The 26,700-nt window shown below is 42.5% G+C and overlaps 1 protein-coding gene and 1 pseudogene across 8 annotated transcripts in view; both read right to left on the minus strand.

Moving 5' to 3' along the window:
• The window catches only part of TJP2 (tight junction protein 2), a 121,014-nt gene that overhangs the window by 13,830 nt on the left and 80,484 nt on the right, over nt 1-26,700 (minus strand). For all 8 annotated transcript variants that reach the window (XM_059411908.1, XM_059411905.1, XM_059411904.1 and 5 more), the window contains 10 exons: nt 20,945-20,998; nt 17,754-17,878; nt 16,288-16,390; nt 14,319-14,958; nt 10,266-10,369; nt 9,224-9,377; nt 7,833-7,941; nt 7,599-7,732; nt 6,038-6,104; nt 5,100-5,250 (listed from right to left, as the gene is read on the minus strand). In XM_059411908.1, the coding sequence (XP_059267891.1) occupies nt 5,100-5,250; nt 6,038-6,104; nt 7,599-7,732; nt 7,833-7,941; nt 9,224-9,377; nt 10,266-10,369; nt 14,319-14,958; nt 16,288-16,390; nt 17,754-17,878; nt 20,945-20,989 (1,632 nt within the window). In that variant the 5' untranslated portion in view covers nt 20,990-20,998. The remainder of the gene's footprint in view (nt 1-5,099; nt 5,251-6,037; nt 6,105-7,598; nt 7,733-7,832; nt 7,942-9,223; nt 9,378-10,265; nt 10,370-14,318; nt 14,959-16,287; nt 16,391-17,753; nt 17,879-20,944; nt 20,999-26,700) is intronic.
• On the minus strand, nt 25,040-25,105 carry LOC132025305 (U4 spliceosomal RNA; annotated as a pseudogene).

Below are 26,700 nucleotides of genomic sequence, written 5' to 3' on the forward strand. Positions count from 1 at the left end.
GGTTTTTTTTTTTTAAGATTTTTATTTATTTATTTGACAGAGATCACAAGTAGGCCGAGAGGAAGGCAGAGAGAGACGAAGGGAAACAGGCTCCCTGCCGAGCAGAGAGCCCAATGCGGTGCTCGATCCGAGGACCCCAGGATCATGACCTGAGGTGAAGGCAGAGGCTTAACCCACTGAGCCACCCAGGTGCCCCACCACACAAGTTTTTTAATATTCTTTTTTTTTTTTTTTAAGATTTTATTTATTTGAGAAAGAATGAAAGAGAGACAGCATGAAGTGGGGAGGGTCAGAGGAAGAAGCAGACTGGGACCCTGACGCTGGACTCAACTGGGACTCTAGGATCATGACCTGAGCTGAAGGCAGCTGCTTAACCAACTGAGCCATCCATGCACTGCATCTGTTAGGGCTTTTTTGTTTTTTGTTTTTTAAAGGATTTTATTTATTTGACAGAGAGAGATCACAAGTAGGCAGAGAGGCAGGCAGAGAGAGAGGGGGAAGGAGGCTCCCTGCTGAGCAGAGAGCCCAATGCGGGGCTCGATCCCAGAATCCTGGGATCATGACCTGAGCCGAAGGCAGAGGCTTAACCCACTGAGCCACCCAGGCGCCTGGCATCTGTTAGTTTTTATCTGGGCCTGCCCAAGGCAAAACCCAGATATAAAAAAGTCTTTAGTGACCCAACTCAAGCCCTCCCAGTACCTGCTATGGGCCTGGGCTGTGCACGTATTGCCACACCTTCTTGTCATAACTGTCCCTTAGAAATATGTCATTCCATCAAGGATCTGTCACTGAATCATATTAAAATTTCTTGTTATGCTTGTGTCTATCTCTTCTTGAGTTTCCCACAGAGGTGGTCAGGGAGGTAATATACAATTATGAGATTTATCTATAATGCTATAGGGAGTGGTGAAGTCTTACGGCAAACAGACATGCTGGCCCAGATTAAGGTGTTAACACTTTAAATTGATTCAAAGAAAAGCCTGAAAATAAAAATTCAATTCTACCTCTCTCCTATAGCTTCTCTCACCTAGAAGGTTTTTAACACGTTTATGAAATTGAAGAGCATTTTCCCCTTATAAGGGGAAAGCATTAGCCTAATACATAGGTTTATATATTTAAGCTTCTGGCACACACTTATTTCTGACAAGAAGCTGCAACATTTATCCCCCACTGACCAAAGAGGGAATGCGGTAAACAGCTTTTGAAGGATATTAGAAAGCAAGTAAAACTGAAATGTGGCAGAAAGAAAAAAGACATTTTGGAATCTTTGTTCAGTACCTTTAAAACCATTTTAAAGCAATTACACATAAATATAAAAATTATTTTAAAGTACCTAATATTTTAATAATATAAAAATAAAAAGAAGACAAAAAATTCCTATGAATTTTTTTTTCAGTCATTGAGGACTATAGAACCCTTTATCACTGAAAAATGTCAATAACTGAGCCTAATTTAAGGTTGGAACTTGTGATTAAGTAAAAACAGGCATTAGGCTGACACTTAGTTGATGCTTTTGAAATAAACTAACTTGTTAAAGCCGTCTCATTAGCTTTTCCTTTGAAACAATATTTAGCATTTCAGGTGTATGTCATCCCCATCTCTCTATTCCCCCAGTTAGGGATCATCACACTTCAGAATCTAATCCTTTCCTGTGCCATTTATCTATCTATACCTGTATCTGTGCATGGCCACATGTCTTCATATGCCCTGTATGTGCTTTTATTTAAGTAAGACAAGGCCATAAGGCTTGAGGGAAGATGGTGAGGGTCCCTCTCTGTCCATCCTATGGCCATGCGGGATGGACCTTCCATCAAGCCAATAATACAATGGTCAAAATTAAGTCATACGTAGTAACTACATTTAAAAACTTAGGAGTTTCTCTTTTTCACCCCACAAAAGTTTCTGAAAGAAAAATAAGAACCATACCAGGTAAATAATATGCAAAGAGACAATCAGGCCAAGCATGAAAACACACAAACCCCTGTTACTGGTCGGGCGTATATCCTGCCACAGCACCTGAGTGCGATCCCTCTGCTTGTCAAGCTGCCACCTTTCCAAAGGAAAAGCTGCCCTTAAAAAAACCCTCAACAGAAAAAAGTGATTAGTAAATGCACAGAGTTCACCACATACATCCAATTTGGCCATGAAAAGGAACATCGAAACAAGTTACAGCTAAAAAGATCAGGATAGCAGCACCTGAGTAGCTCAGTCAGTTAAGCGTCTGCCTTCAGCTCAGGTCCTGATCTCAGGGTCCTGGGATAGAGCTCCACATCAGGCTCCCTGCTCAGCAGGGAACTGCTTCTCCCTCTCCCTCACTCTACCCCTCCCCACCCCTTGCTCTCTCTCTGTCTCACATAAATAAATAAATAAAATCTTAAAAAAAAAAAAAAAAGTCAGGACAGCACTTTGATACTGGAAGGTTAGGTTGTACAGTCCTCTCCAAGAAATATCCTCTTTCATTATCTGTTTAGTTGTCTAAGGTGGGGGGGGGAGGGGCGCCTTGTCTGCTGTGATCCTGTAAAGGACTCAGTATCAGCAACAGCTTTTGACTGTACAGCAGCTTCTCTGCCCCAGTAGGCGAACTCGATCTTTTTTACCCCTTTATAGAACTGAGGGCTCCTTTAACAGAAAATTTATTCACACCCAAGAACCTGAACCGTCTACTGTCTGACTTTCAAATGGGATTACTGGGGAGGGGGAAAAAAAAGCCAGTTCCCATATTTTTTTTCCTTGTCTTTCACCAGGGTAATAACAGGAAACAAGACACTTTCTTAAGTATAAACATTGCATACCGTGAATTGTACCCATGGAAATGACTCTCCCAGTCTTTAACAACTAACAGAGTTTTGTCAAGCCCAAAGGTGAATTCACTACTTTTTTCATGAAAATTCAAAAATCTCTCTTCCCCCAGGACATAAAAAAATTTTATCCTTGAACCTTCATGAGCAAAGGCTTCCAAATTCCTGACTTCATATACCCCACACTAGTCAGGAAATAATGCTTTTTCTTCTTTGGCATCAGCTCAAGAGTAAATTGGTATGAGTTGGCACTCTGATGGGATTCTTATCAGGAACACTTGGTAAGTGGTATTTCCTGGGATCATGTGGTACCACGAGGTTCACTCAGATATACTTAGTCTTCTAGGACCACGACCAGAGCCAAAGAGGGTCTAGAATGTCAGTGGAAAGCTTCAGCAAAGCTCATGATCAAGGTTTGCCCTTCATCTGCTCCAGAAATGAAATCTGAACTACTGCAATGAGGCCAGGAGCCAAGAAGGAAGAGGAACACCTACTTCTGTGCTCTGCTGCCTGCTTCCTGAGAAACTGTGGGGCTCTTTTCTTCCCCTCTCCTTTGAACTGAGATGCTTATATCAGACCCCTAATAACTCATAAGAAATGCAAGTTTACAGAAGCAGAAATTCCAGTAAAGACAATTCCCTAGGAACTGTGTGTATTTTATATAGTCACAAGATACTTGACATTCTTTTTTTTTTTTTTTTTAAGATTTTGTTTATTTATTTGACAGAGATCACGAGTAGACAGAGAGGCAAGCAGAGAGAGAGAAAGAGAGAGACAGGGAACCAGGCTCCCTACTGAGCAGAGAGCCTGATGTGGGGCTCGATCCCAGGACCCTGGGATCATGACCTGAGCTGAAGGCAGAGGCTTTAACCCACTGAGCCACCCAGGTGCCCCGATACTTGGCATTCTTGATATTTATACATAAGTCAATGGACAATATATGTATCTCATGAAATGTCACAGCTGAGTTTTTTGGTGTTTTTTTTTTTTTTTTTAAGATGTTAATCATTTGAAATAGAGCAAGAGAGAGAGGACAAGGAGGACAGAAGGGCAGCGGGAGAGGGAGAATGAGGTCCCTGCTGTGCAGGAGCCTGACAAGGGGCTTGACCCCAGGACCCCAAGCTCATGAGCTGAGCCAAAGGCAGACACTTAACTGACTGAGCCACCCAGATGCCCCTGTTTACTATTTTTTAAAACCGATGGATTATATAAACATACATATAGTAACCTTAAAAGGATCAATATTTGATTAACTGTTCCTGTTCAATTTTAGATGTAAACAACATACTGAGTGGCAGCAACCTGTTATTTTCCAATGGGGAAAAGAACGGACTTTGACTTTCCTACTTCATGCCAGAAACTGCTATTACCCATTCTAATCTTCCAGAGCCCCTACAAGGTATTCTCATCCCCATTAAACAGACAGAGAAACAGGAGTCTTGGGGTTGAATAAGGGTCACAGAACTAATGAGAGGCTGGGACTGGATTCAAGTCTAAAGATCTAAGCCAAAACCCACCTTTGTTCAAGTACAGCACATGGCCTGAAGAGTGACAACCAGACAGGGAATCAACAAAAACCAAACTTAAGCAAGATCTTTTGTCACAGAGATCCTCCTCCCAGGCCTTAAGATAGAATCTCATTTTGTTAAGCAAACTAATAAAAATCTTTGCAAGGGGGTACCTGAGTGGCTCAGTTGAGCATCTGCCTTCTGCTTGCGTCATGATCCCAGGGTCCTGAGATCGAGGCCCCCATCAGGCTCCCTGCTCAGCGGGAAGCCTGCTTCTTCCCCCTCTCCCACATTCCCTGTTTGTATTCCTCTCCCTCTGTGTCTCTGTCAAATAAATAAAATTTTTAAAAAAATTTCTTTGCAAGGGTCTTGAACACTGTAAATTCCCACAGACATAGGGATGAGTTTTGAGTTCCAGGACTGAGAAGACAGTTCGAGGGAAACAGACCTTACACTTGGCATCAACCTGCAACTGGTCTATTTTCACAAGCTAGACTACTTCCCCTTCCCTTTCATCAGGCCCCAGAAGGGGCACCTGGGTGGCTCAGTGGGTTAATAAGCCTCTGCCTTTGGCTCAGGTCAGGATCTCAGGGTCCTGGGATTGAGCCTCGAGTCGGGCTCTCTGCTCAGCAGGGAGCCTGCTTCCCCCTCTCTCTGCCTGCCTCTCTGCCTACTTGCGATCTCTGTCAAATAAATAAATAAAGTCATTTTTTTAATTAAAAAAAAAATAATAAGGCCCCGGAAAACCCCACTCTTTCCCAGTAATGTCTAGAACAGGGATGATCTTTCCTACCTTCAGAATCTGGTCCCCTTCTTGAAGGCCTTCTTGCTCTGCCGAGGTACCCTCTTGAATGCCAGCCACAAATATCCCAACGTCATTGCCACCAGCCAACCGGAGACCCACGCTGTCTCCCTTCTTAAACCTCACCATTTTGGTGTTGGGACTGTAGTGAGTTCAGTTTTAGAAAAGAAAGATGGGAGATTTGTCTTTGTAAAGGGAGAACCAACATTAGCAGTGAAAGAGTTAGTTTCTTCTATCTGTAGAAAGATTTACATGTTAAAAAGCTCTCATTTTTATCATTTTATCTTTTTTGGGACTGTGAGAGGAGTATCAATAGGCCCACTTAACTGGTTAGTAAGTAGAAATACAGATGTTTAAATAAACTCATTCAACATTAGAAAGCAAATAAAAGGCAAGGTTAGGCCATCTGACTGCCAGTCCAGGATTCTTTAAAAAAAAAAAAAAAAAAGCCTGCTGCTGCCACAGCCTGGGTTCATCAAGGCCACATCCTACTCCAGGAGCTGCTGCTCTTGACCACCACTAAATAAGGGGCTCTCCTTATCCCAAATACAGCACTGGGTCATTTCTCCCCTCCCTCCACAGGCCAGGATCATCAGGGCACCGCAGCCCCTACAGAGGCCCTGTAGTGAAACAGCACTGCACCTATTTGAGTTACGGATCTGGTAAAGTCAACTACGCAGAATCACCTTGTAGAAAAGTAGCCAGAAAAGTAGAAAAGCATTCAAAGTGAACTTCACAAAGTTCCCCGAATTCCACATTTTACTTTCCTACAAGTTACTTCTTTCTCATAAACACCAGCAGTAGAGTTTGGTTAAAGGTGGCTCATTGTATGCAAAATCATCAAAAAGTACCATTCTTCTGGATTTCAGTTCAGGAGATTGAGGTATGTGGAAGGAGAAAGCAAAAAAGAAAGAGACTGAAATACATACCCATAGATTGCTTCATCTTCAGGACTAGGACGAAGAAAAGTTCTTGGGGCTGCTTTTGGTTGAGGTGCTGTGGATAAAAAAAAAAAAAAGTCTATCATTATCAACCTCGATTAACGGAAGTGAGTCTGTTTCTATAAAGATCATAAAATCCACAAAATTCAAGTCTGTACTTTATGTTATGTATAAGTCATTACATAAAACAACAAAAAAGTCTTTAAAGTCAAGTTTAATGTTGAGGCATTAGAAAGTGCCAATGGTTTCTCAAAATAAGTGGGGTAACAAATGAACCTTCCAAAATGCACAATCACATGCGAAAGAAGAAAGTATTTTTGTCACTTAAAAACCATATAAATCTTTTCCATCAATACATATTTAAGCATGTAAAATCATGACGGTAATTTTAGGGTGATGGGGGGCAGGGCTAGGGGCTAGGGTGGAGACCAGAGGCAGAGACAAAAAGGACTTCAACTAATCAAATAAGACAAAATGTGACTGTGACAGGACTAGAAATAGATATATTTGGTCTCTGCCCCAGTTCCCAATACACAGTTCCTAAAATCCCTGTAATTTCCAGAGTGGTAGGGGTGCCAGAAGCATCCCTCTTTGCCTCCAATTCCTGACAAAGAACTGCCGCATCCCTTGGAATTTCCTGGGTGGCAGAGCATCGTTTGTTCTAAAGAGATAACTCCCAGACAGCCTTGGTCGGTGGGGCCGGTCACTGGAAAGAGCAAGCCACGATTAGAAGCTTGAAACTTTCAGCCTACCTCCCCACCATCTGGGAGGGGACGGGGGTTGGAGACTGAGGCAGTGACTGATCATTGCACATGACAGAGACTCCATAAAAATCCATCAACCGTGGAGACTGGAATGCTTCAGGATTGGTGAACACATCGCGACACCGGGAACGGTGGTACACCTGGAGAGGACTCGGCAGCCCTGCGCCCCTTGCCTTATACCTTGCTTCCATTTGGCTGTTCTTCAGTTGTATCCTTTATAAGAACTGGTAATAGTAAGTAAACGGCTTTCCTGAGTTCTCTGAGCCAGCCTAGCAAGTTATCACACCTGAGTGAGGAAGGGCAGTGGGAGCCCTCCGTTCAGATCCAGCTCGACAGAAGTATGGGGGGCTCCTGGGAACGGGAGTGGTGTCTGAAATGGAAGCATCTTACTGGACTGAGTCGCTCACCTGCAGGCTGTGCACTAGTTCTGGGCAGTCAGTGCCAGAACTGACTTGAACAGACAACCACTTAGTGTCTGGAGAATCTGAGAATTGGTAGCTGAGCAGGGGAAGAAACGCACACATGTGCTGTCAAGAGTATTAAGAGCAGAGCAGTCTGGGTTGAGATCAGGGATGACACAAGGACCATAACTAATTAAATACAACAAAATGTGGCCAATCCGTTAGAATATGGAAAGGGCTGTTATTCTTTGTTTTTTTACTATTAAAAATGTTTTTTACTACTCTTCCATGTATAAGAATGATTTTTTAAAGTTTGTCTCTCCTTCTGGCCATCCTCTGGAATTACCAAGCATACACTTTGAACACGTTTAAAAGGACCTTCACCTGGTGGTTCCTCTTGGTATCTGGGTTCCTTGCTGTTCTCTGTGCCAACCGCAGCTGCAGTATCCCCCATGGCCTTGAAGGGAGTGGGTGTGGCGCCCATCCTGGACCATCTGTTCTGCATGTCCTCTCTTGAACTTAAGCACACATCACGTTAATGTCTCATAATGTCACTTCAGATATGCATATGTGTACACTCATGAGGTCGCGTGTGAGGGAAAATATACATCATCTTACTTTGGCCTTTCCTTCAGCTTTTCATTTGAGGAATGATAGTCATAATCAGAATACTGCTGCCGTCTCTCCTCTGGAGAAAATGATCGGTTTGACTCTATTTCTGAGATATCTGGTTTCAAAAATAAGAAAAGACTTCTTACTAAAATATTTAAGAACTGTACCAGAAATGATACTATTCTCTGGGTAAGGCAACATGGGAAATGGAAAAGAGGCAGGCAGAAACTGTGCCATTAGTCTAGCAGTCTTCCCTTGAAGAAAATCTAAGTCTCTAAAGGGAAAGGCATTAATTAATAAAGAGGAAGCCAAATTCAGAATTTTATGTTCCTCTTTCGTTACACTTTCCTTCAAAGCTGCTACTGGGAAATCAAAATCTATTACTGGACCATATATGTATACACTCATTTTTAACCACACAGAACAGTGTTTCTCAAACTTGAATGTGCATGTCAGTCACCTGGGATCTGAATTCGAATGTAGCTGTTCTGGGGCAGGACCTGCGATTCTGTGTTTCTAGCAAGCTCCTGGATGGTCATGGAGCTGGTGGGCTAAAGCTTGGAATAGCAAGGAAGTAACTATAAGCACCTAGCATGCTGGGATTATTTCTCATGCTGTCTTCCTGCACTGCATCCACAGCAGTAACCAAATGATTAGACTTTTGATATAATGGAAACTAAACTAAGCCTTCAGATTTTATTAAGTAATTCTTTAAAAAATCAACACAGCTGTCTTCAAACTTGAGAACTTACTATTTTCTAAACTCTACTGCATGAAGGTAGTACCAGATAATTAGTTAGGAAGTATCATCCTAGTTATTTTTTTTATGCCTACTTATTTTTATTGGTAATTTATACATAGTTAAAATGTTACCCCATGTATAATTCATATTCAAGAAATGAATACTGCCTCCTAAGACAGATGAGGTGATACAGACTGCTAATCAATGAATACCATAATATTCAGCCATTCTGATCAATTCTTTACTATAATGTCTACCTAGTTTTAGCTCTTCCATATGACCCTCTCTTTGTTGGAAATATTCATATCTACTTTTTAAAAATCTACAAGAAAGTGCAAGAATGAACAATTTACAAATGGGTGTGGTTAGGTCTTTGAACCACTCATACATACATTTTTTACTAATAAGTTTCATTTTCAGTGGCCTAAATCAGAGTCCACTGGGAAGTTCATGAGTGCATCCAAATGTCTTATTGGGAAACTAATCTCAACAGACACTTTAACAAGAAATCAGCCACCATTTACTGGAATTAAAGTTTAAAAGAGAAGCTTTTGTTGAAAATTTAGCTTCCAGCTGGATGGCTATGCTAAACTGAGTTGGAAAAGCAACAGCCTTCCTTGCTTCCAGCTAAGCTCACTGCCTCCCCCTTCTTTACCTTCTATTTCTGAGTCACTGTCATTTAACGATGGGATGTTGATGAGCGTTTGCTTGCTGTCTCTCAACACCACCAGCTGAAGTTTTCCTCTTGACTTCTCTATCAGTTTTCGAGCGTCCGTTAAAGACATGTTCTCAGTTACGGTTCCATTTATCTGTGTTCATGAATAACAATCATGTTACATGCAATACAACTACACACAGCACAGTGAAACAGGAAGTTTTTATTTTCCCCTTCTAAAAGTGTAAAGTCTTCTGCTTAGTTACTCAAACAGACATGGGCTTTAGGATGACTGACTAAATAAAAATGAAGTATCCTTCAAATTAAATATGACCCTGTACAGCTGGATCCCAAATACAGGCATAAGAGAACTATGGTGTACTGAAGTTACTGTGCTAATTTATTTAGCAGAGTAAATAAGACAAGCTCAAGACAGTGGATTGGTTTACTACTGGAACATGTTTCCTGACTAGAGAGGTTTATAGAAACTTATATTAAACATTCAGCAATTGGGGCGCCTGGGTGGCTCAGTGGGTTAAGCCGCTGCCTTCGGCTCAGGTCATGATCTCGGGGTCCTGGGATCGAGTCCCGCATCGGGCTCTCTGCTCAGCAGGGAGCCTGCTTCCTTCTCTCTCTCTCTCTGCCTGCCTCTCAGTGTACTTGTAATTTCTCTCTGTCAAATAAATAAATAAAATCTTTAAAAAAAACAAAAACAAAAACAAAAACATTCAGCAATCAATACTATCAGCTCTCCCCTCATCTTTCCTTAGTTTAGGGAATAGGAGCTTAAACTTTAAATAAATGGGGAAGAAGAAGGAATTCATTGAGTTTTGTTGTTGTTTTTTTTTTTTAACTGACACTACAGTATTAAAAATCTCCATGTCTGCTTTTTGTGATAAAAATCTCCCCTTACTGGCCCCTCCCCGCTTTTGTCTTACTTTCTCCCATCTCAACCAAATTTCACTATGTCAGCACTCAGATGTGAAATTTGGACTAGAGAGCCAAACATGAATTCAGTTGTCTTCTCCCCTCGTACTCCCACCTTGAGAATTATGTCTCCTTCATGCAGGTTGCCGTCCTTAGTTGCCAGACCAGTTCTGGTCATTTCCTTTATGAAGATCTGACTCCCGAGCCGAAGACCGTATTCTAGGGGACAAACATACATATTTCATCCACTTGTTCAGAATATTTAGTCTGGTTTTTAGGTCAATTTAAAAATATTTATGAAAAACTGATTTTTGCCTGTGGGACATCCTGTAGGACAACTAGCCTGGACTCACTGAAAAAATTAGTGTCATAAAAAATAAGAGACAGAGGGATTGTTCTAGAGTTAAAACAATATAAAAACCAAATGTGATGCATGAACTTTTACTAGATCCTCGATCCAGAATGGGACGGGGAAGCGGGGGGTGGCAGTTACGTATTTTGAAGCAACTTCAAAATGAGCCGTACTACAGTATATTAAAAGGGATATTAATGTTAATTTTCTTAAACCGGTAATGGGGGGCACCTGGTTGGCTCAGTGGGCTAAGCCGCTGCCTTCAGCTCAGGTCATCATTCCAGGGTCCTGGGACTGAGCCCCACATCAGTCTCTGCTCAGCAGGGAATCTGCTTCCCTTCCTTTCTCTCTGCCTGCCTCACTGCCTACTTGTGATCTCTGACTGTCAAATAAATAAATAAAATCTTAAAAAAAAAAAAAAAAAGAAGAAGAAGAAGAACCAGTAATGGCATTAGAGTTATGTAGGAGAATGTATCCTCTGGAGATACCTGTTGAAATATTTAGCAGTAAAGGGCCATCCTTGCAACTTACTTTCAAGCAGTTCCAAAAAAACCACGGAGAGACAGTAGTAGTGTGGGAAAGGAGAAGAAGAAAGGGGAAAAAAGGAGAAAGAAAACAAATGTGGCAAAATGTTAGCAAATGGAAAAACTAGGTAAAGGCTATGAGTATCTGCTCTAAAATTAACACTTAACATTAAATTGGGAACAACAAAAAAAAATAATTCAGTACATTTCAGTAAACATGTTCTGCTGACAGCCCTGTTGCCTACAGGAAGACACTGCCAATAGTATTCCCTTCATGTGTAAGCATGAGACGTGTGGGGTTTGCACTGAAAAAATTTCATTGTGCAAAGGGAAAGAGTCATTAAACCAAGCAAAGCAATAAAGTTTTTAACTAAAACTAGCGTATTCTGGGGGTTTATGAAATCTGAATTGCTCTTAAAAGAAAACACACTCTATTTTAAGTATGCGTATTTTAAAGTATTTTAAATACTATTCAGACTCTTCTAATTTTACTTATGAAACTTGTAAAAATACCTAACTTTAGGATAAATGTTGGGTTATTTTAGGAAGGTACCACAACCTAGCAGGTTTTAAAAGACGCACATTCAAATTTTATTATTATTGTTCTGGACTCAAAATCTTTTAATTCCAAAACAAAGTAACTCTCTACCATTTAGAAAAGTTATGAAGTAAATTTAAAGACACATTTTTTTATTCAACTATAATTAACATGCAATGTTATATTAGCTTCAGGTTTACAATATAATGATACAACTATTTTTTTTTTTATTTTCTTTGAGGGAGGGAGAGAATGAGCACAAACAGTGGGAGGCAGAGGGAATAGCAGACACCCCACTGAGCAAGGAGCCTGATGTCGGGCTCAATCCCAGGACCCTGAAATCATGACCTGAGCTGAAGGCAGATGCCTCACTGACTGAGCCACCTAGCAGCCACAATAATATAATTTAAAGATTCTATTTTTATTTATTTATTTATTTGAGAGAGTGAGTGAGCAGGAAGGAGAAGGAAAGAAAATCTGAAGCAGACTCTGCACTAAGCACAGAGCCCAACACAGGGCTCCATCCCAGGACTGAGAAATCATGACCTGAGCCAAAACCAAGAGTCAGAAGGAAACTCAACAATTCCTCTATCCTCTTAAAAGCTGCAGTCTTACTGTAGAGTTGCAAATAGGTTGTTAACTGGTGTATTTTGAGGGCATCTCTTAAATGGAGAAAAAAAAAAACTTGAGCAGTTTCTAAGACATTTACCAGCAAAGCTGTCTGGTGCCCATGAAATGTAGCAGCAGGCTATATAAACGGATCATATTTTTCCTAGTCAAAATAAGTCTTGCCTACTGCTAGATTTCTTTAAAGATTAATTTTTGTGCAGCCCTAGCCGGTGATAGCTAAATTACTGTGCAATCCTAGCAAACAGTGGCCAAAAACCTTAAAAAAAAAAAAAAAAAAAAAAAAAGGAACTTTATTCCCCCAATGAATTCCAAGTTTAAATAATAAAATGATCCAGGAGGAGTAAAATTTTATCTCAACAAAGGTATGTAAGCCCCTTTTATCCTTGATAGTATTACTAAGACCAGGCATGACTTGGGCAATCTCCTACAACAGTAAAGATCTTTTCAAATTGTGGTTTACAACTCATTAGTGAGTCTTAAAATCAATTCAATAAGTCATGAACAGCATTTTAAAAATTTAATGTAATGGAAACTCTCAGAACGCATCACACAGAATAAGTTCTGTTCCATGAAAAGCTTGTTCCAGTTTTTGATAGGGAGGTACATCCATGACTGTTGCAAAATGTGGGGCTTTCTATGGCGGAAGGAGAGGAAAAGAGAAAGAAGGGGAGAGGCGAGGAGGAGAAAGGGGAAGAGGAAAGTTTGAAAAGCATTGTCTTGGGTTAACTCAAAAGCCTGGGGTACAAGTCCTATAGAATGTGCATCAGGGCTCTCTGAAGGAGGTCTCGTGCCAAGTCATTCCCAAAATTTCTATACAGTCCACCCTTCAGTCTGGGAGCAGAGCTATTTCTACTGTATAGTTCCTGGGAGCTGATGAATTAGTATGTCATTACCAGTGGTTATAAAGATTCTATAGAATCCTTAAACCTCCTAAGATGCACATTACTTACTGATAGTGCAATCTCTATTTCTCCTTTGTCTTCTGGGACTGGTCTCTACGTACCCCGTTACTCACGTCCCTGTGTTATTCACGTATTGTGATGGGCATCTAGTTCTATCATTCGACCTTGTGTTCCACTAGAAGTAAAAAAATAAACCCTTTCCCTTTGTTTCCTCAAACAAGCCATTTGAAATCCAAGTTCCCAACCTAAAGGGCAAGAAGTTCCCTCTGCATTCTGGGGTGCTCTTCTTTTCGTCTTGGAAGAATTAGGGAACAGAAGGAGATAAGAGATAGGTTCCAAGTAATTTAAAAAGTCAGAACCAAGCAGTGATGTAAGGAATACCTCTGCACTGGTCCTAAAGCCCTGTTCATTCACCTTCGTGTTTCCGATCATCTGCTTCCAGGAGATGGGATTCAAGTTCTGGCTCTGCCACACATCTACTGGCTTCAAGATCCAAGCAAGTCACTTCCCATCTTGGAATTTAGATCGTCACCTAAACTACAGGTACCACTGGCTTCTCTAGCTGCCACATGGGGCTTTATTGAATTTTGGATGAAATGAAAGGTATGCAGGTGCTCCCAGCAATGCATCGTGGGACAAGCAGCCTGGGCTAGGGCCCACCTCATCTGTGGGCATGCCAAAACCTCTCTGCCCTGTGGTCCTCCCCACTGTACACAACAGGTAGGAAGGAAGTCTCCTACCTCCACACAGAGTTCCGGTGAGGACAGCATAGGCCAAAACTCAAGATCAGCTAGAGTCCTATCTACTCCCATGGTTTCACCACTTAAAACACACCAGGCTCACCAGGAGAGCTTGCTAACACAGACTCCAAGGGCTCTCCCCAGGGTTTCTGGTTCTGTGGGGCCCGAGTTGGGGCCCGAGAATCTGCATTTACTACAAGGCGGTGCTTAAGCTGCTTTGAGAACCCCGGCCTAGGAGTTAAAGGTTCATTTCAGCAGCCTGGCTCTGCCATTACTGATAGCTTTGTGCAAGTTAATGAAGGTTTCTGTGCCTCACTTTCCCTGTCTATGTAATGAAGATGTAAGAAACTCCCACACGAGGTGGTCATAAGGAAGAAATGAACCAATCGGTGCAAAGCCTTTGGGTCAGTGCGTGGCACACAGGAAGTGCCACGTAAGAGTTAGCTGTTGTAACGGTGCTTTTCCTCCTCGAGCACGCCTACCTTCGTTTGCTTTGCTTTTCATCAGAAGGACCCCGATGGGCCTGTCCGAGTCGGACTGGCCTGCGTGGTCTGGCCGCCCCCTCAGCTCAGGGCTGGGGCTGCGGGAATGCAAGTGCTCGCGGCTGCGGCTCCGGGGCGCCGAGTACCGGGCATCGGGCTGGGCCCTGCGGCCATACTCTGCCTCTGGGCTGTAGGTGCGGTCATAGCCACGGTCATAGCCCCGGTCGTAGGCCTGGTCATAGTGGTCATAGGCCCGGTCAGTGCCCCGGCCGAGGCTGCGCTCTCGCGCCCGCCCGTAGTCATCGTGGTCCAAACCCCGCTCCAGGCTCCGGCCACGGCTGCGCTCTCGGGCCCGCCGGTAGTCGTCGTCGTCCAAACCCCGCTCCAGGCTCCGGCCACGGCTGCGCTCGCGCTCGCGCTCCCGGCTCCGCACCCGCTCGTGGGGACGCCCCCTCTCCGGGCTGTCCTCCCAGCTGCGGCTGCGCCCTCCGTGGCTGCTGCGCCGGCTCCTCTCGCTGTACCCGCTGCGGGCACTTCTGCCATCAAACTCGTCCATCACCTCAAAAGCACGGTCATCTTCATCGATGGGTGGGCTGCCCTGGGGCGGGGCCAGCTGGACCTTCCGGGGCCTCTTGACCACCTGTCACCCAAACAGCGGGGATGCAGGACAAGGACAATTAAATACAGAGAATGCAGTGGCTAAGAGCCCAGTCTGGTTCTCCTTTTAGTAACTCTCTGTCCCTCTCGACTCACTAAGCCTCTGGTTCCTTGGGGGGAAAAATACCTCACAGGGTTGAGAATAAGACAATGAGTATAACTAAACACAGTGCCTCCAAAAATCTGCTTCTATACTCAATAGCATCAAGGAACTGTAAATCCCTAAGTTAAAAACCTCCAGAAATCGAGACATTCTAGATAAAACTGCCTAGATTCATCCAGAAGTCAATGTCATGGGGGAGGGGGGGGAGGTAAGGACCCTTCTAGATTAAAAGGCACTGAAAAGATAAGGACCCAGTGCAGTGATGAGCTCTGATTGGATTCTGGATGGGGAATAAAAATCTTATCAAACATGTCTTGGGATGTGGACTGGATATTAGATGATACTTTAAAGTCACTGTTAATTTCCTTAGATAGGATGATACAGTGTTCTAGTGATGTAGAAGAATGTTCTTATTTAGGAGATGTGCACTGAAGTGTGTAGGATTGACACTGTCATGTCTGTAACTTTCTTTCAAATGGTTCACTAAAAATATGCATTTGTATACATAGAAAAATTGAGTGAAGATGGTAGAATATTAATACTGTACAAGATATACTGTTTATTACACTAATCTGTGAACTTCTGTTTGAAAATTCCATAATGTATCATTGGGGGAAAAGAAAAATAACCGCATACCCGGTACCTCCCCCCAGCACTGCCTTTAAACATACTGTATTTCAATTTTCGCTGTAAGTGTCCATTTGCCTGGCTGGAGTAAGCACCCCTTGCTCAGGCTCAGGAGGCATCTGGCTCAAAGCTGATTCTCATCCAGTGTTTGCTGAATGAATGAGTGAGCAAACGAATGAATGCTACAGACTGCCAGTTATCTCCTAGGACAGTCTAGTTCATTAAAACATGACAGTTCTTGTTTGGGCCTTTACAAATGGGTTTTTGAGCTGGAATATATTTTCTATATAAACGCTGTCTTACAAATGTTCTCGCTCAGTCTAGTTAGTTCTCTTAGGATTGTCTAATCTGGTTCCTGAGATAAGAGAATCACTGAAAGTTAGGAAAAGGATGAGGAAAAGGCAGGGAGAGCTTACTTACATCTTTGTATCATCCATAACGTCACCCCAAAGTAGAGGAAGCAAGAAATTAGCAGTCCCTAAATTATGTAATTCTGTCAAGCCCTTACAAGCAAGTGGTAATTTTCCTCTGAGCATAAAAACCAGACGCTATTAGGGCAAGCTGAAAACAACCAGGGCTTACAATGGCAGCGATCTTCCCACTCTTTCTCAGCTGCTGAACAGCAAATGAATGGAGCACATCCTCCATGGGGGTGCCATTAACCATGACCACCCTGTCATTTTCTCTGCAAACAAAAAATAAAAACAAGACCTGAAAAACTCCCATCTATTCGCTGTAAATCACTTATTTAGGAACACACAGAAGCAGCAAATTGACCCCAAACGCTTAAAGGACTCAGTGCCTGATTATTCCTAAGGCTCAGTCAGTCAACTCAGTGTGAGCCCTTCCCAGGAGGGAACTCATGAGCGGCTCAGCCCACTTTTGACACTGTCTACTGGAAACCAGCAGGGGATGACCCCCCCACCAAAGGGCTCCTCCAGGAGGCACTCAAGCAGTGGCAAGGTCTAGGCACAAAAGGAACTTCTGCACCAGGCCCTCCCCCCCCGAAGGTGCACGGTGGGCTTCAGGAAGTCTACCAATAGCCCCCAAAGCAGGCTGATATCCACCTGTGTTTTTCAGGGGAGGGGAAGAGATCAGGAGTTTGCCTCTGATTATCAAAGAAATTTTGAGGTCATTCAAAACTTCTTACCTCATCCCAAAAATTATTTTTTAATTCTACACTGCTCTCTGCATGAAAGACTGCTGACTTAGATATGACCATAAAGACGTGGAATGCCAACAGAACCTAAACTTCTGAGCTCTCTAGCCAAGGCAGTCATATTATTAATTTAAGCTTCTGCCCTGAGAAATTATCTGGAGGGAATTCAGATATGCATCTTTTAAAATGGTGTCATCTGTTCAGACCAGAAGGCTGGAAATTGGAAAATCTGTGTTTTCATGTACTAAATCTTCCCAATTTCCACATTCCTCTTACAAATCAGATCATCATTAGGCCAAAGTATCCTCACTGAATTCTGAATGAATGATAAGGTGAAATAAACACAAAGTGATGAGGGTAGGAGGGAAAGCATGCTGATTTTGTACTTCAGATTCAGAAATGACTCCTAAGCCTAGGAATGACAGCTGGGTCCGTTATAACCATTTCCGTGTGTAAATGACTGCTCTCCTCCCTCCAAAGTGTGGATATTTCCAAAGGTTCAGGGATTGTTAAAACATGGAGTGTCCCAGTATCAATTCTTGCTTAAAGACTTTTCTTTTTTTCTTTTAATGATTTTTAAAATATAAATTCAGTTAATTAGCATGTAGTGTATTATTAGTTTCAGAGGTAGAGAGTTCAGCAGTTCACCAGTCTTATATCATACCCTGTGCTTACTATATCACATGCCCTCCTTAATGTCCATCACCCCATTACCCCATTCCCCTGCCCCGCTCTCCTAAAACTTTTCAATTTATGTAAAAACTCCTTTTTTTTTTAAGTGCACGCCGCCACCACCCCGTCCCCCCCACGCCGCCTCCAGCCAAGCACCCTGTCTAGACCCAACCATCGGGGCCGGCAGCGGCTGTGGCTGGGACACAAGGACACTCACTGAAGCAGCCCATCAGCGGGCCCGCCGGGGAGCACGTCTGAAATGACGATTGACGTTTCTCCATTTTCAAAGTGGGGGTTGTCTCTGCCTCCAGACACTGCAATTCCAAATCCTCTTTTGGAATCCTGTTCATTGGAGTTAAAAGAAAAATTTTTTTAAAAATCCCTCTGCCATAAGTGGCTTTTAGGATTTATTATAAGCACTCAATAAAAGAAAGGTCAGACCAATAACCAGAGGCAGCTCAGGAACAGAGGCTTACAGAAACAAATGAGAAACGAAATAAAGCAGCATCATGGTCGGCTGACAGGCTTATAAACGGAAATTCCTCATCTAAAAGAAACAGTCTTGGGCGCCTGGGTGGCTCAGTGGGTTAAGCCGCTGCCTTCGGCTCAGGTCATGATCTCAGGGTCCTGGGATTGAGTCCCGCATCGGGCTCTCTGCTCAGCAGGGAGCCTGCTTCCTCCTCTCTCTCTCTCTGCCTGCGTCTCTGCCTACTTGTGATCTCTCTCTGTCAAATAAATAAATAAAAATCTTAAAAAAATAAAATAAAAAAATAAAAGAAATAGTCTTGCGAAAAGCCGTAAAAGATGGATAGTACAGACTGGAGTTATCAGTAGAAGCTGGCAGGGGATGGGAAATAACATCTTCTGTCCACACCAGGATGTGCTTTTCAAATCACCAGTCACACTGTTCTCATATCCCGGCCTGAGCTGGGACAGCATCGGTCACAAGTGTACCTGTGCTAAAACCCCATTTTTAAAGTATACCTTGAACTTTCAAGTTAGGTGAACTGTGGTTTCATTTTAACATAGGATGACCAAAAAAGTGAACGGATTTTAAAGATAAAGTAAATTCTGAAGATAAACTTGGTTTTAAGGCCTTCTGAGAGAGCAAAGCATTAAACTCCTTCCTGCATGAAAGTAAGACAGAAAGTCTAGATGAATTACATCATGATTGGTCTAGAAATGCAGAGCAGAGAACCCACTTAATACATAACCCTAACCCATTTCACTGTTTAAAAAAGCTAAGCTCCCTGGGTACTTGGCTGGCTCAGTCAGTGGAACATGTGACTCTTAAACTTGGGGCTGTGAGTTCAAACTCCAGGTTGGGTGCAGGGATTACTTAAAAATAAAACCTTTAATAAAGCTAAGCTCCCTAGGTTTCATCTAGATGAAATGGCTAGATGTTATTTTAATTATAAATCAAGGTTGCTTATATAGACATGTACTCAGAGAATAAAACAAAGTTATGTCTTCCCGCCCCTACCCCGCCATGGAAGATTTCCCACATGGGACCCACTGTGCCAACTAGAGACAAACAATTAGCAATACCAAACAGGCTAGCCGACTGTCCCTTAATTACGTGTCTTCAGATGGGGCAGCACCATCACCTGGGTAGCTGTTTTATACAGAGGTAGCTCCATCCCTATACTAGTCCTAAAATGTTTCTCACCTTCGCCCCTGAAAGGGGCATGTGAAATGCTGGTGGCAGGGTGCAGAGAAGAGTCAGAAGAGGACTAAGGTTAAAAAGTAAAACTCAAGGGGGGAGTCACTGCTCTGAAAGTCTGGGCACCTAAGCACTGATCTGGGTTTTTTCCTACCAGGATTAATTTAATTCATGTATACAGGAATTAACTTTTCACCAAAGTCAGGGTTTGAAAAGTTCACGGTTCTAAGGAAAACTCTCCCTCTGAGGAACTTACAGCCCCTCTAGGGACTTACAGTCCAGAGCCTGGAGGGATTCAGAGGAGTACTAAGATCCCAGCAGAGTCCACAAAAGTCACAGGGATGCTGACCAGGGCAGCTGACGGAGGAAGACCTCAGGACTGGTCAGGTCAGCCCAGGCGCACACAGATCCCACACCAACTCTGGGTGGCTGTGCTTGTTTCGAGTAGGACTAACACCTATCGTGCCTACCTCAGACTGCTGTCAGAAGAATAAAAAGGAACAGAGCCAACACTTATTAAGCAACTACTGTGTGCTAGACTCCATGTACAAAAACTGTTTGTATGACCTCATTTACTCAAGAGGAACAGTAGCTGTGAAATAACTCATAATTAAGTGAAATACATTTATTTCATTTTATTTTAATTTTTTTTTAATTTATTTGACAGAGATCACAAGTAGGCAGAGAGGCAGGCAGAGACAGAGGAAGGAAAGCAGGTTCCCTGCTGAGCAGAGAACCCAATGCGTGCTCGATCCCAGGACTCTGGGATCATGACCTGAGCTGAAAGCAGAGGCTTCAACCCACTGAGCCACCCCAGCGCCCCGAAATAATTTATTTCTGATACTACTACTTTCAATCCCATGGGCAAGAGGGGAGGATTTTTTTTTAAATCTGATTAAGTCAGCACCTCTTAATATGATCATGAATTGGGCAAGGAATAGACAACCCATGTCTCCTGACTGCTAAACCAATGTTCCAAAATTCAGTTTGGACTTCATGTGTTACAATTATAATGATAAGAGTTGGGGTACCTGGAGCACCTGGGTGGCTCAGATGGTTCAGCACCTGCCTTCAGCTCAGGTCATGATCCTGGAGTCCTGGGATGGAACTGTGTCAGGCTCCCTGCTTAGTGGAATCCGCTTCTCCCTCTCCCTCTCCCTGCTCCAGCCCCTACTTATGTGTGTGCTCTCCCCACCACCCCTCAAATGAATAACTTAAAAAAAAAAATTGGGGCGCCTGGGTGGCTCATTCAGTGAAGCGTTTGCCTCCAGCTCAGGTCATGATCCCAGGGTCCTGGGACGGTGCCCTGCTTTGGGCTCTCCGCTCGGCGGGGATCTTCTCCCTCTCCCTCTGCCTGCTGTCCCCCCCCTGCCTGGGTGCACTCTCTGTCAAATAAATGAATAAAAATCTTTAAAAAAAAAGCTATAAAAGTTGTAGAAGCTACCTCAACATCCTTAAGCAGTGCAGGTTATTTCCATTTCTCCGCTCCTTTTCTCTCTTTTTTCCATAACCTGTTTTGTCTGGAGATAAGTGAATGCACTAAACAACCTCTATGATTTTCTAGTACACAGACCTTAACCAAAAAATCGTAACGTGCAAATCTTTTTGATAATGTAGTAATTACTGCCAGCTACAATGCATCATCCACCATAAGGGGCAAAAACTATACTTGGGCAAAAATGAGTAAGATCCATGACCTGCGAACTCAAGGACACAACTGTAGCCATGTATTGCACAGCACTCACCTTTTGTAGGGTCACCGTGTACTGTTCCCATATCAGTTCTTCCATGCCTGGAGCCTGTTTTAAAACAGTAAGACCAATTTGATTAAAACCACAAACATTTCAATGCTAGAAATAAAGCTAGAAATGAGACTGTCTCAATATAAAGTCCAGTTCCTACATTCCACAAACCAAAAAGACGTGGTAGCTTTTAGGAACACCGTATTACCTATTTTTCACATTCCTTCAGTCCAATGGCAGTCTTAATAATACTGGAAAATTAGTGAAATACATAATAAGAGATATATAAATATTAAGTGTTGAGCTTTTTTACTATCACCACTCCAAAACAACCATTATAAAATCCCTCAAAAAAAAAAAAAAATCTAGAGTTTCTTTTCTTTTTTTTTTTTTTAAGACATATTTATTTACTTGAGGGAGAGAGCCAGCATACAGAGGCAGGGAGACAGGCAGAGGGAAGGGGAGAGAAGGAGAGGAAGACAGAATCCCAAGGAGACTCTGCTGAGTTCAAAGCCCAATTCGGGGCTCCATCTTGTGACCCTGAGATCACGATCTGAGATGAAATCAGCAATTGGACATTTAACCCACTACACTACCCAGGCGCCCTGAAATCTAGAGTTTCAAACATATATATTTTTTAAAAGATTTATTTATTTACTTATTTGAGAGCGAGCACATATACAGGAGGTGGGGAGGGATGAGCCAAGGGAGAGGGAGAGAGAATCTGAAGCTGACTCAATGGAGTGCAGAGCCCAAGCTGGATCTTACAATCCTGAGATCATGATCTGAGTCAAAACCAAGAGTCGAACAGTTATTTTTATTTTATTTTATTATTATTATTTTTTTTAACCACTGTTCCCTCCCTTCCTGTCAAGGGTGATCTCTTAGGCAAATTTTGCACATTTTTATGTCTAAAGGAATCCTTAGCCTCCTCAAAGAGTGCCCAACTGGGTATCCTCTTATCCATCAATACTGCCAGATGTGAAAAGAGGAAAATGCCTGCATAAGTTGATGGAGGCTTGAGTTTCTGACAATATTCCAAAACAGATGTCCATGAAAGCCTGAAAATGGTAGCTATCAGTTGAAAAATACTAATAATAACCCTTTAAATGCAGGCTGACTTTGAAGAGAAATCCTTAAAGTAGAAATACCAAGAAAGCTCAAAGCCAGAGAGAAAAACCAGCACTGAAACAGGCATTTAAACAGGAGGCCAGAAAGAGAGATAAAATGTAGGACCCAAACAGGGCGGAGATTAGATCGGACTGGATGCATAGGGGAAAAAATATCATTAGGCTCATGGAGATGGCAGGGACCCATGCCTTGCTCATCCTTGACTCTGAGCAGAGTGGAAATAACTAAAAATATCTCCCTAGAGAATTCCTATCAACACACCTGTACTCAAACAAGTTTAGGACTACAACTCTTTTTTTTTTTTTAAGATTTTATTTATTTGTCAGAGAGATAGAAAGTACAGGCAGGCAGAGGCAGAGGAAGAAGCAGGCTCCCTGCGGAGCAAGGAACCCACTGTGGGACTTGATGCCAGGATGCTGAGATCGTGACCCAATGCAAAGGCAGCTACTTAACCGACTGAGCCACTCAGGCATACCAGGACTACAATTCTTTTTTTTTTTTTAAAGATTTTTTCTTTATTTATCTGACAGAGATCACAAGTAGGCAGAGAGGCAGGCAGAGAAAGAGGAGGAAGCAGGCTCCCTGCAGAGCAGAGAGCCCGATGTGGGGCTCGATCCCAGGACCCTGGGATCATGACCTAAGCCAAAGGCAGAGGCTTAACCCACTGAGCCACCCAGGTGCCCCAGGACTACAATTCTTAATACAAATGCGGCCACACCTCCTCAGAACACACTCAAAGTGGTTTTGCATGATAATGCCACACAGGTACACAGAGGCAAATGCAAATTCTCTCCAAGGAACATACTAAAGCACAGGTTTCAGAGAATCCCCCAGGGAAGTATCTGAGAACCATGAGTTCACAGTTTGAATGCATACACACATAACAAGTTACCGTGAGTGACAGCTGAAAGAAAAAGAAAACTGCAGAGTCAAAGACTGTAAATATTGGAAAGATCAGTCACAGACTCAAGAGATGTAGGTACAGTATGAAGTTATCATAAGAAATTAAAAGGAGACAGGGTGTCTCGGTGGCTTAGTCAGTTAAGTATCTGCCTTTGGCTCAGGTCATGATCTTGGGGTCCTGGGATTCAGCCCTGCATTGGGCTCTCTGCTCTGCAGGAAGTCTGCCTCTCTCTCTCTCTCAATTAAATAAAATCTTTTAAAAAAAATATTGTTTAGATACATAAATCAATGAAACAGAATAGAGAACCCAGAAGTGCACCCTCAACTCTGTCTATGATCAACTAACCATTGACAAAGCAGGAAAGAATACCCAATAGAAAAAAGACAGTCTCCTCAACAAATGGTGTTGGGAAAACTGGACAGCCACATGCAGAAGAATGAAACCGGACCACTTCCTTACACCATACACAAAAATAGACTCAAAATGGATGAAAAAACCTAAATGCAAGATAGGAATCCATCAGAATCCCAGAGGAGAACACCAGCAGCAATCTCTGAGACCTCGGCTACAGAAACTTCTTGCTAGACACATCTCCAAAGGCAAAGGAAACAAAGGCAAAAAATGAACTTTTGGGACTTCATCAAGACAAAAAGCTTCTGCACAGCAAAGGAAAACAGTCCACAAAACCAAAAGACAACAAACAGAATGGGAGAAGATCTTTACACATGTCTTATCAGATAAAGGGCTAGTATCCAAAAGCCTATAAAGAACTTCTCAAACTCAATACCCAAAGAACAAATAATCCAACCAAGAAACGGGCAGAAGACATTTCTCCAGAAGATGTACAAATGGCCAACAGACACATGAAAAAATGTTCAACATCACTCAGCATCAGGGAAAAACAAATCAAAACCACAATGACATATGACCTCACACCAGTCAGAATGGCTAAAATTAACAAGTCAGGAAATGACAAATGTCAGCGAGGATATGGAGAAAGGAGAACCCTCTTTCTCAGGAATGCAAGCTGGTGCAGCCACTCTGGAAAACAGGATGGCGGTTCCTCAGAAAGTTGAAAATAGAGCTACTCTGTGACCCAGCAATTGCATTACTGGATATTTATTCCAAAGATTTAAATGTTGTGATCCAAAAGGGCATCTGCACCCTAATGTTTATAGCAGCAGTGTCCACAATAGCCAAACTGTAGAAAGAACAGAGATGTCCATCGAAAGATGAATGTATAAAGAAGAGGTGGTGTATACAAACACACACACACACACACACACACACACACACACAGGAATATTACTCAGTCATCAAAAAAATGAAAAATTGCCTTTTGCACCGATGTGGATGAACTGGAGGGTATTATGCTTAAGGAAGTAAGTCAATCAGAGAAAGACAGTTATCCTGTGATCTCACTGATATATGAAATTTAAGAAACAGAACAGATGAATATAGGGGAAGGGAAGAAAAAATAAGACAAAATCAGAGAGGGAAATAAACCATAAGAGACTCTTAACCATAGGAAACAAAATGCAGGTTATAAGGGGAGGGGAGTGTGGGAAAGAGGTAACTGGATGATGGCCATTAAGAAGGGCATGAGATACAATAAACACTGGGTATTACATAAGACTGATGAATCACTAACCCCCACTCTGAAACTAATAATACATTATATGTTAATTAAGTGAATTTAAATTTTAAAATAAAATTGCTTAAAAATTGTTTAAAAAGAAATTAAAAGGGGAAACTGGAAGTGTACTGAAAGAAAAACATCAAAAATGATCAAGCACATCTGGGGGGAAGAAAGTAAACAAAACTTTAGAAATAAAAATATGTAACTGAAATGGGATAAAGAATGGAGTGAACCACGTGCCACACAGCTGAAGGCCGTAAATGGAAGCCAGGTATGAAGAAACTACACAGCCAAAAGCATTTAAAAAGTATGATCTCCTAAAGAAAAGTTAAGATCAAGGAAGTCTTACAATGTGTCGAGTCAGATTTCCTGAAGGAGATGGTAAAGGGTACGGGGGAAATACAAAACTCAAAGAGATAATGGCTCTTCCAATTAGCAATAATCGCGCCTCATTGGCTCATTGGCTACGATACTGCCACTGCGCAAAGCTGATAATGGCTCTTCCAGAACTGAAGATTTTTCAGGTTCAAGAAGCCCAACACATCACAGGCAGGGAGATGGGAGAGATGGGGAGAAAAACACTTTTAAATACATGATAGTTTCTTTTTTTTTTAAGATTTTATTTATTTGTCAGAGAGAGGGAAAGAGAGCGAGCACAGGCAGACAGAATGGCAGGCAGAGGCAGAGGGAGAAGCAGGCTCCCTGCCGAGCAAGGAGCCCAATGTGGGACTCGATCCCAGGACGCTGGGATCATGACCTGAGCCGAAGGCAGCTGCTTAACCCACTGAGCCACCCAGGCGTCCCAATACATGATAATTTCAAAGCAGAAAAAAATGTAAAGGGCGCCTGGGTGGCTCAGTGGGTTAAGCCGCTGCCTTCGGCTCAGGTCATGATCTCAGGGTCCTGGGATTGAGTCCCGCATCGGGCTCTCTGCTCAGCAGGGAGCCTGCTTCCCTCTCTCTCTCTCTGCCTGCCTCTCCATCTACTTGTGATTTCTCTCTGTCAAATAAATAAATAATATCTTAAAAAAAAAAAAAAAGAGTCAGACGCTTAACTTACTAAGCCACCTACGTATCCCCAGCTATGTTTTTTAATAAAGAATTTCTAGGGGTGCCTGGGTGGCTCAGTGGGTTAAAGCCTCTGCCTTCAGCTCAGGTCATGATCCCAGGGTCCTGGGATCGAGGCCCGCATTGGACTCTGGGCTCAGCAGGGAGGGTGCTTCCTCCTCTCTCTGCCTGCTGCTCTGCCTGCTTCTGATCTCTGTCAAATAAATAAATAAAATCTTTAAAAAAAAAAAAAAAGAATTTCTAAAACATAAGGACACAAAGAAATATAATTATATAAATAAAAGGCCTTACTAATATACAAATGAAAATAATTTAAGAAAAACTAGTTTCATATTAAATTTTTTTCTCAATAAAATCTGCCATTCCTGCACTGATATTAATATGAGAGAGAGAAAAGAACTGAAAATGTCCAGATGCAGTGCTTCTTTTTCCCTGGTTAAGAAACTCTCTGAAATGGGGAGAACACAGCATAACATAAAAGGCAATTCTATCAACTGATCTGTGGGAGCCCATCATGTGTTCCCTTTAGCAAAGGGGAGTCAGAAAAAAGCAATTTTGTTTGTACAGAAGGTAAACCAGCCTACTCTTGAGTAGCTATAACTGATGACTCAAAGTGAGAGAAGTAATCTCCTTCAGCTCACCCTCTCACTATGCATTCACTTTTAGGACATTTCCATGGCTAATACCATCTGGCTCCAAGAGATCAGAATTCTTAGATTAAAAACTAGAATTAAAAAAATCACCTCTAGGGTTAAAAAGAAAATACAAATTGTCTGAGGAACAGGAGAGAACTAGAATATATGCCACGGGACCCCTGCTATGGGACAGGGGTGGGGTGGGTGGGAGCAGCATCCCAAAAGGGGTGATGTTTAGATTAAGTGAAGGCACATCAACACAGTGAAACAGGCAAACATTCAAAAAAGATCATTATCTAGGGACGCCTGGGTGGCTCAGTGGGTTAAGCCGCTGCCTTCGGCTCAGGTCATGATCTCAGGGTCCTGGGATCAAGCCCCGCATC

Source organism: Mustela nigripes, chromosome 9, assembly GCF_022355385.1.
Source record: "Mustela nigripes isolate SB6536 chromosome 9, MUSNIG.SB6536, whole genome shotgun sequence".
NCBI classification, from domain to species: domain Eukaryota; kingdom Metazoa; phylum Chordata; class Mammalia; order Carnivora; family Mustelidae; genus Mustela; species Mustela nigripes.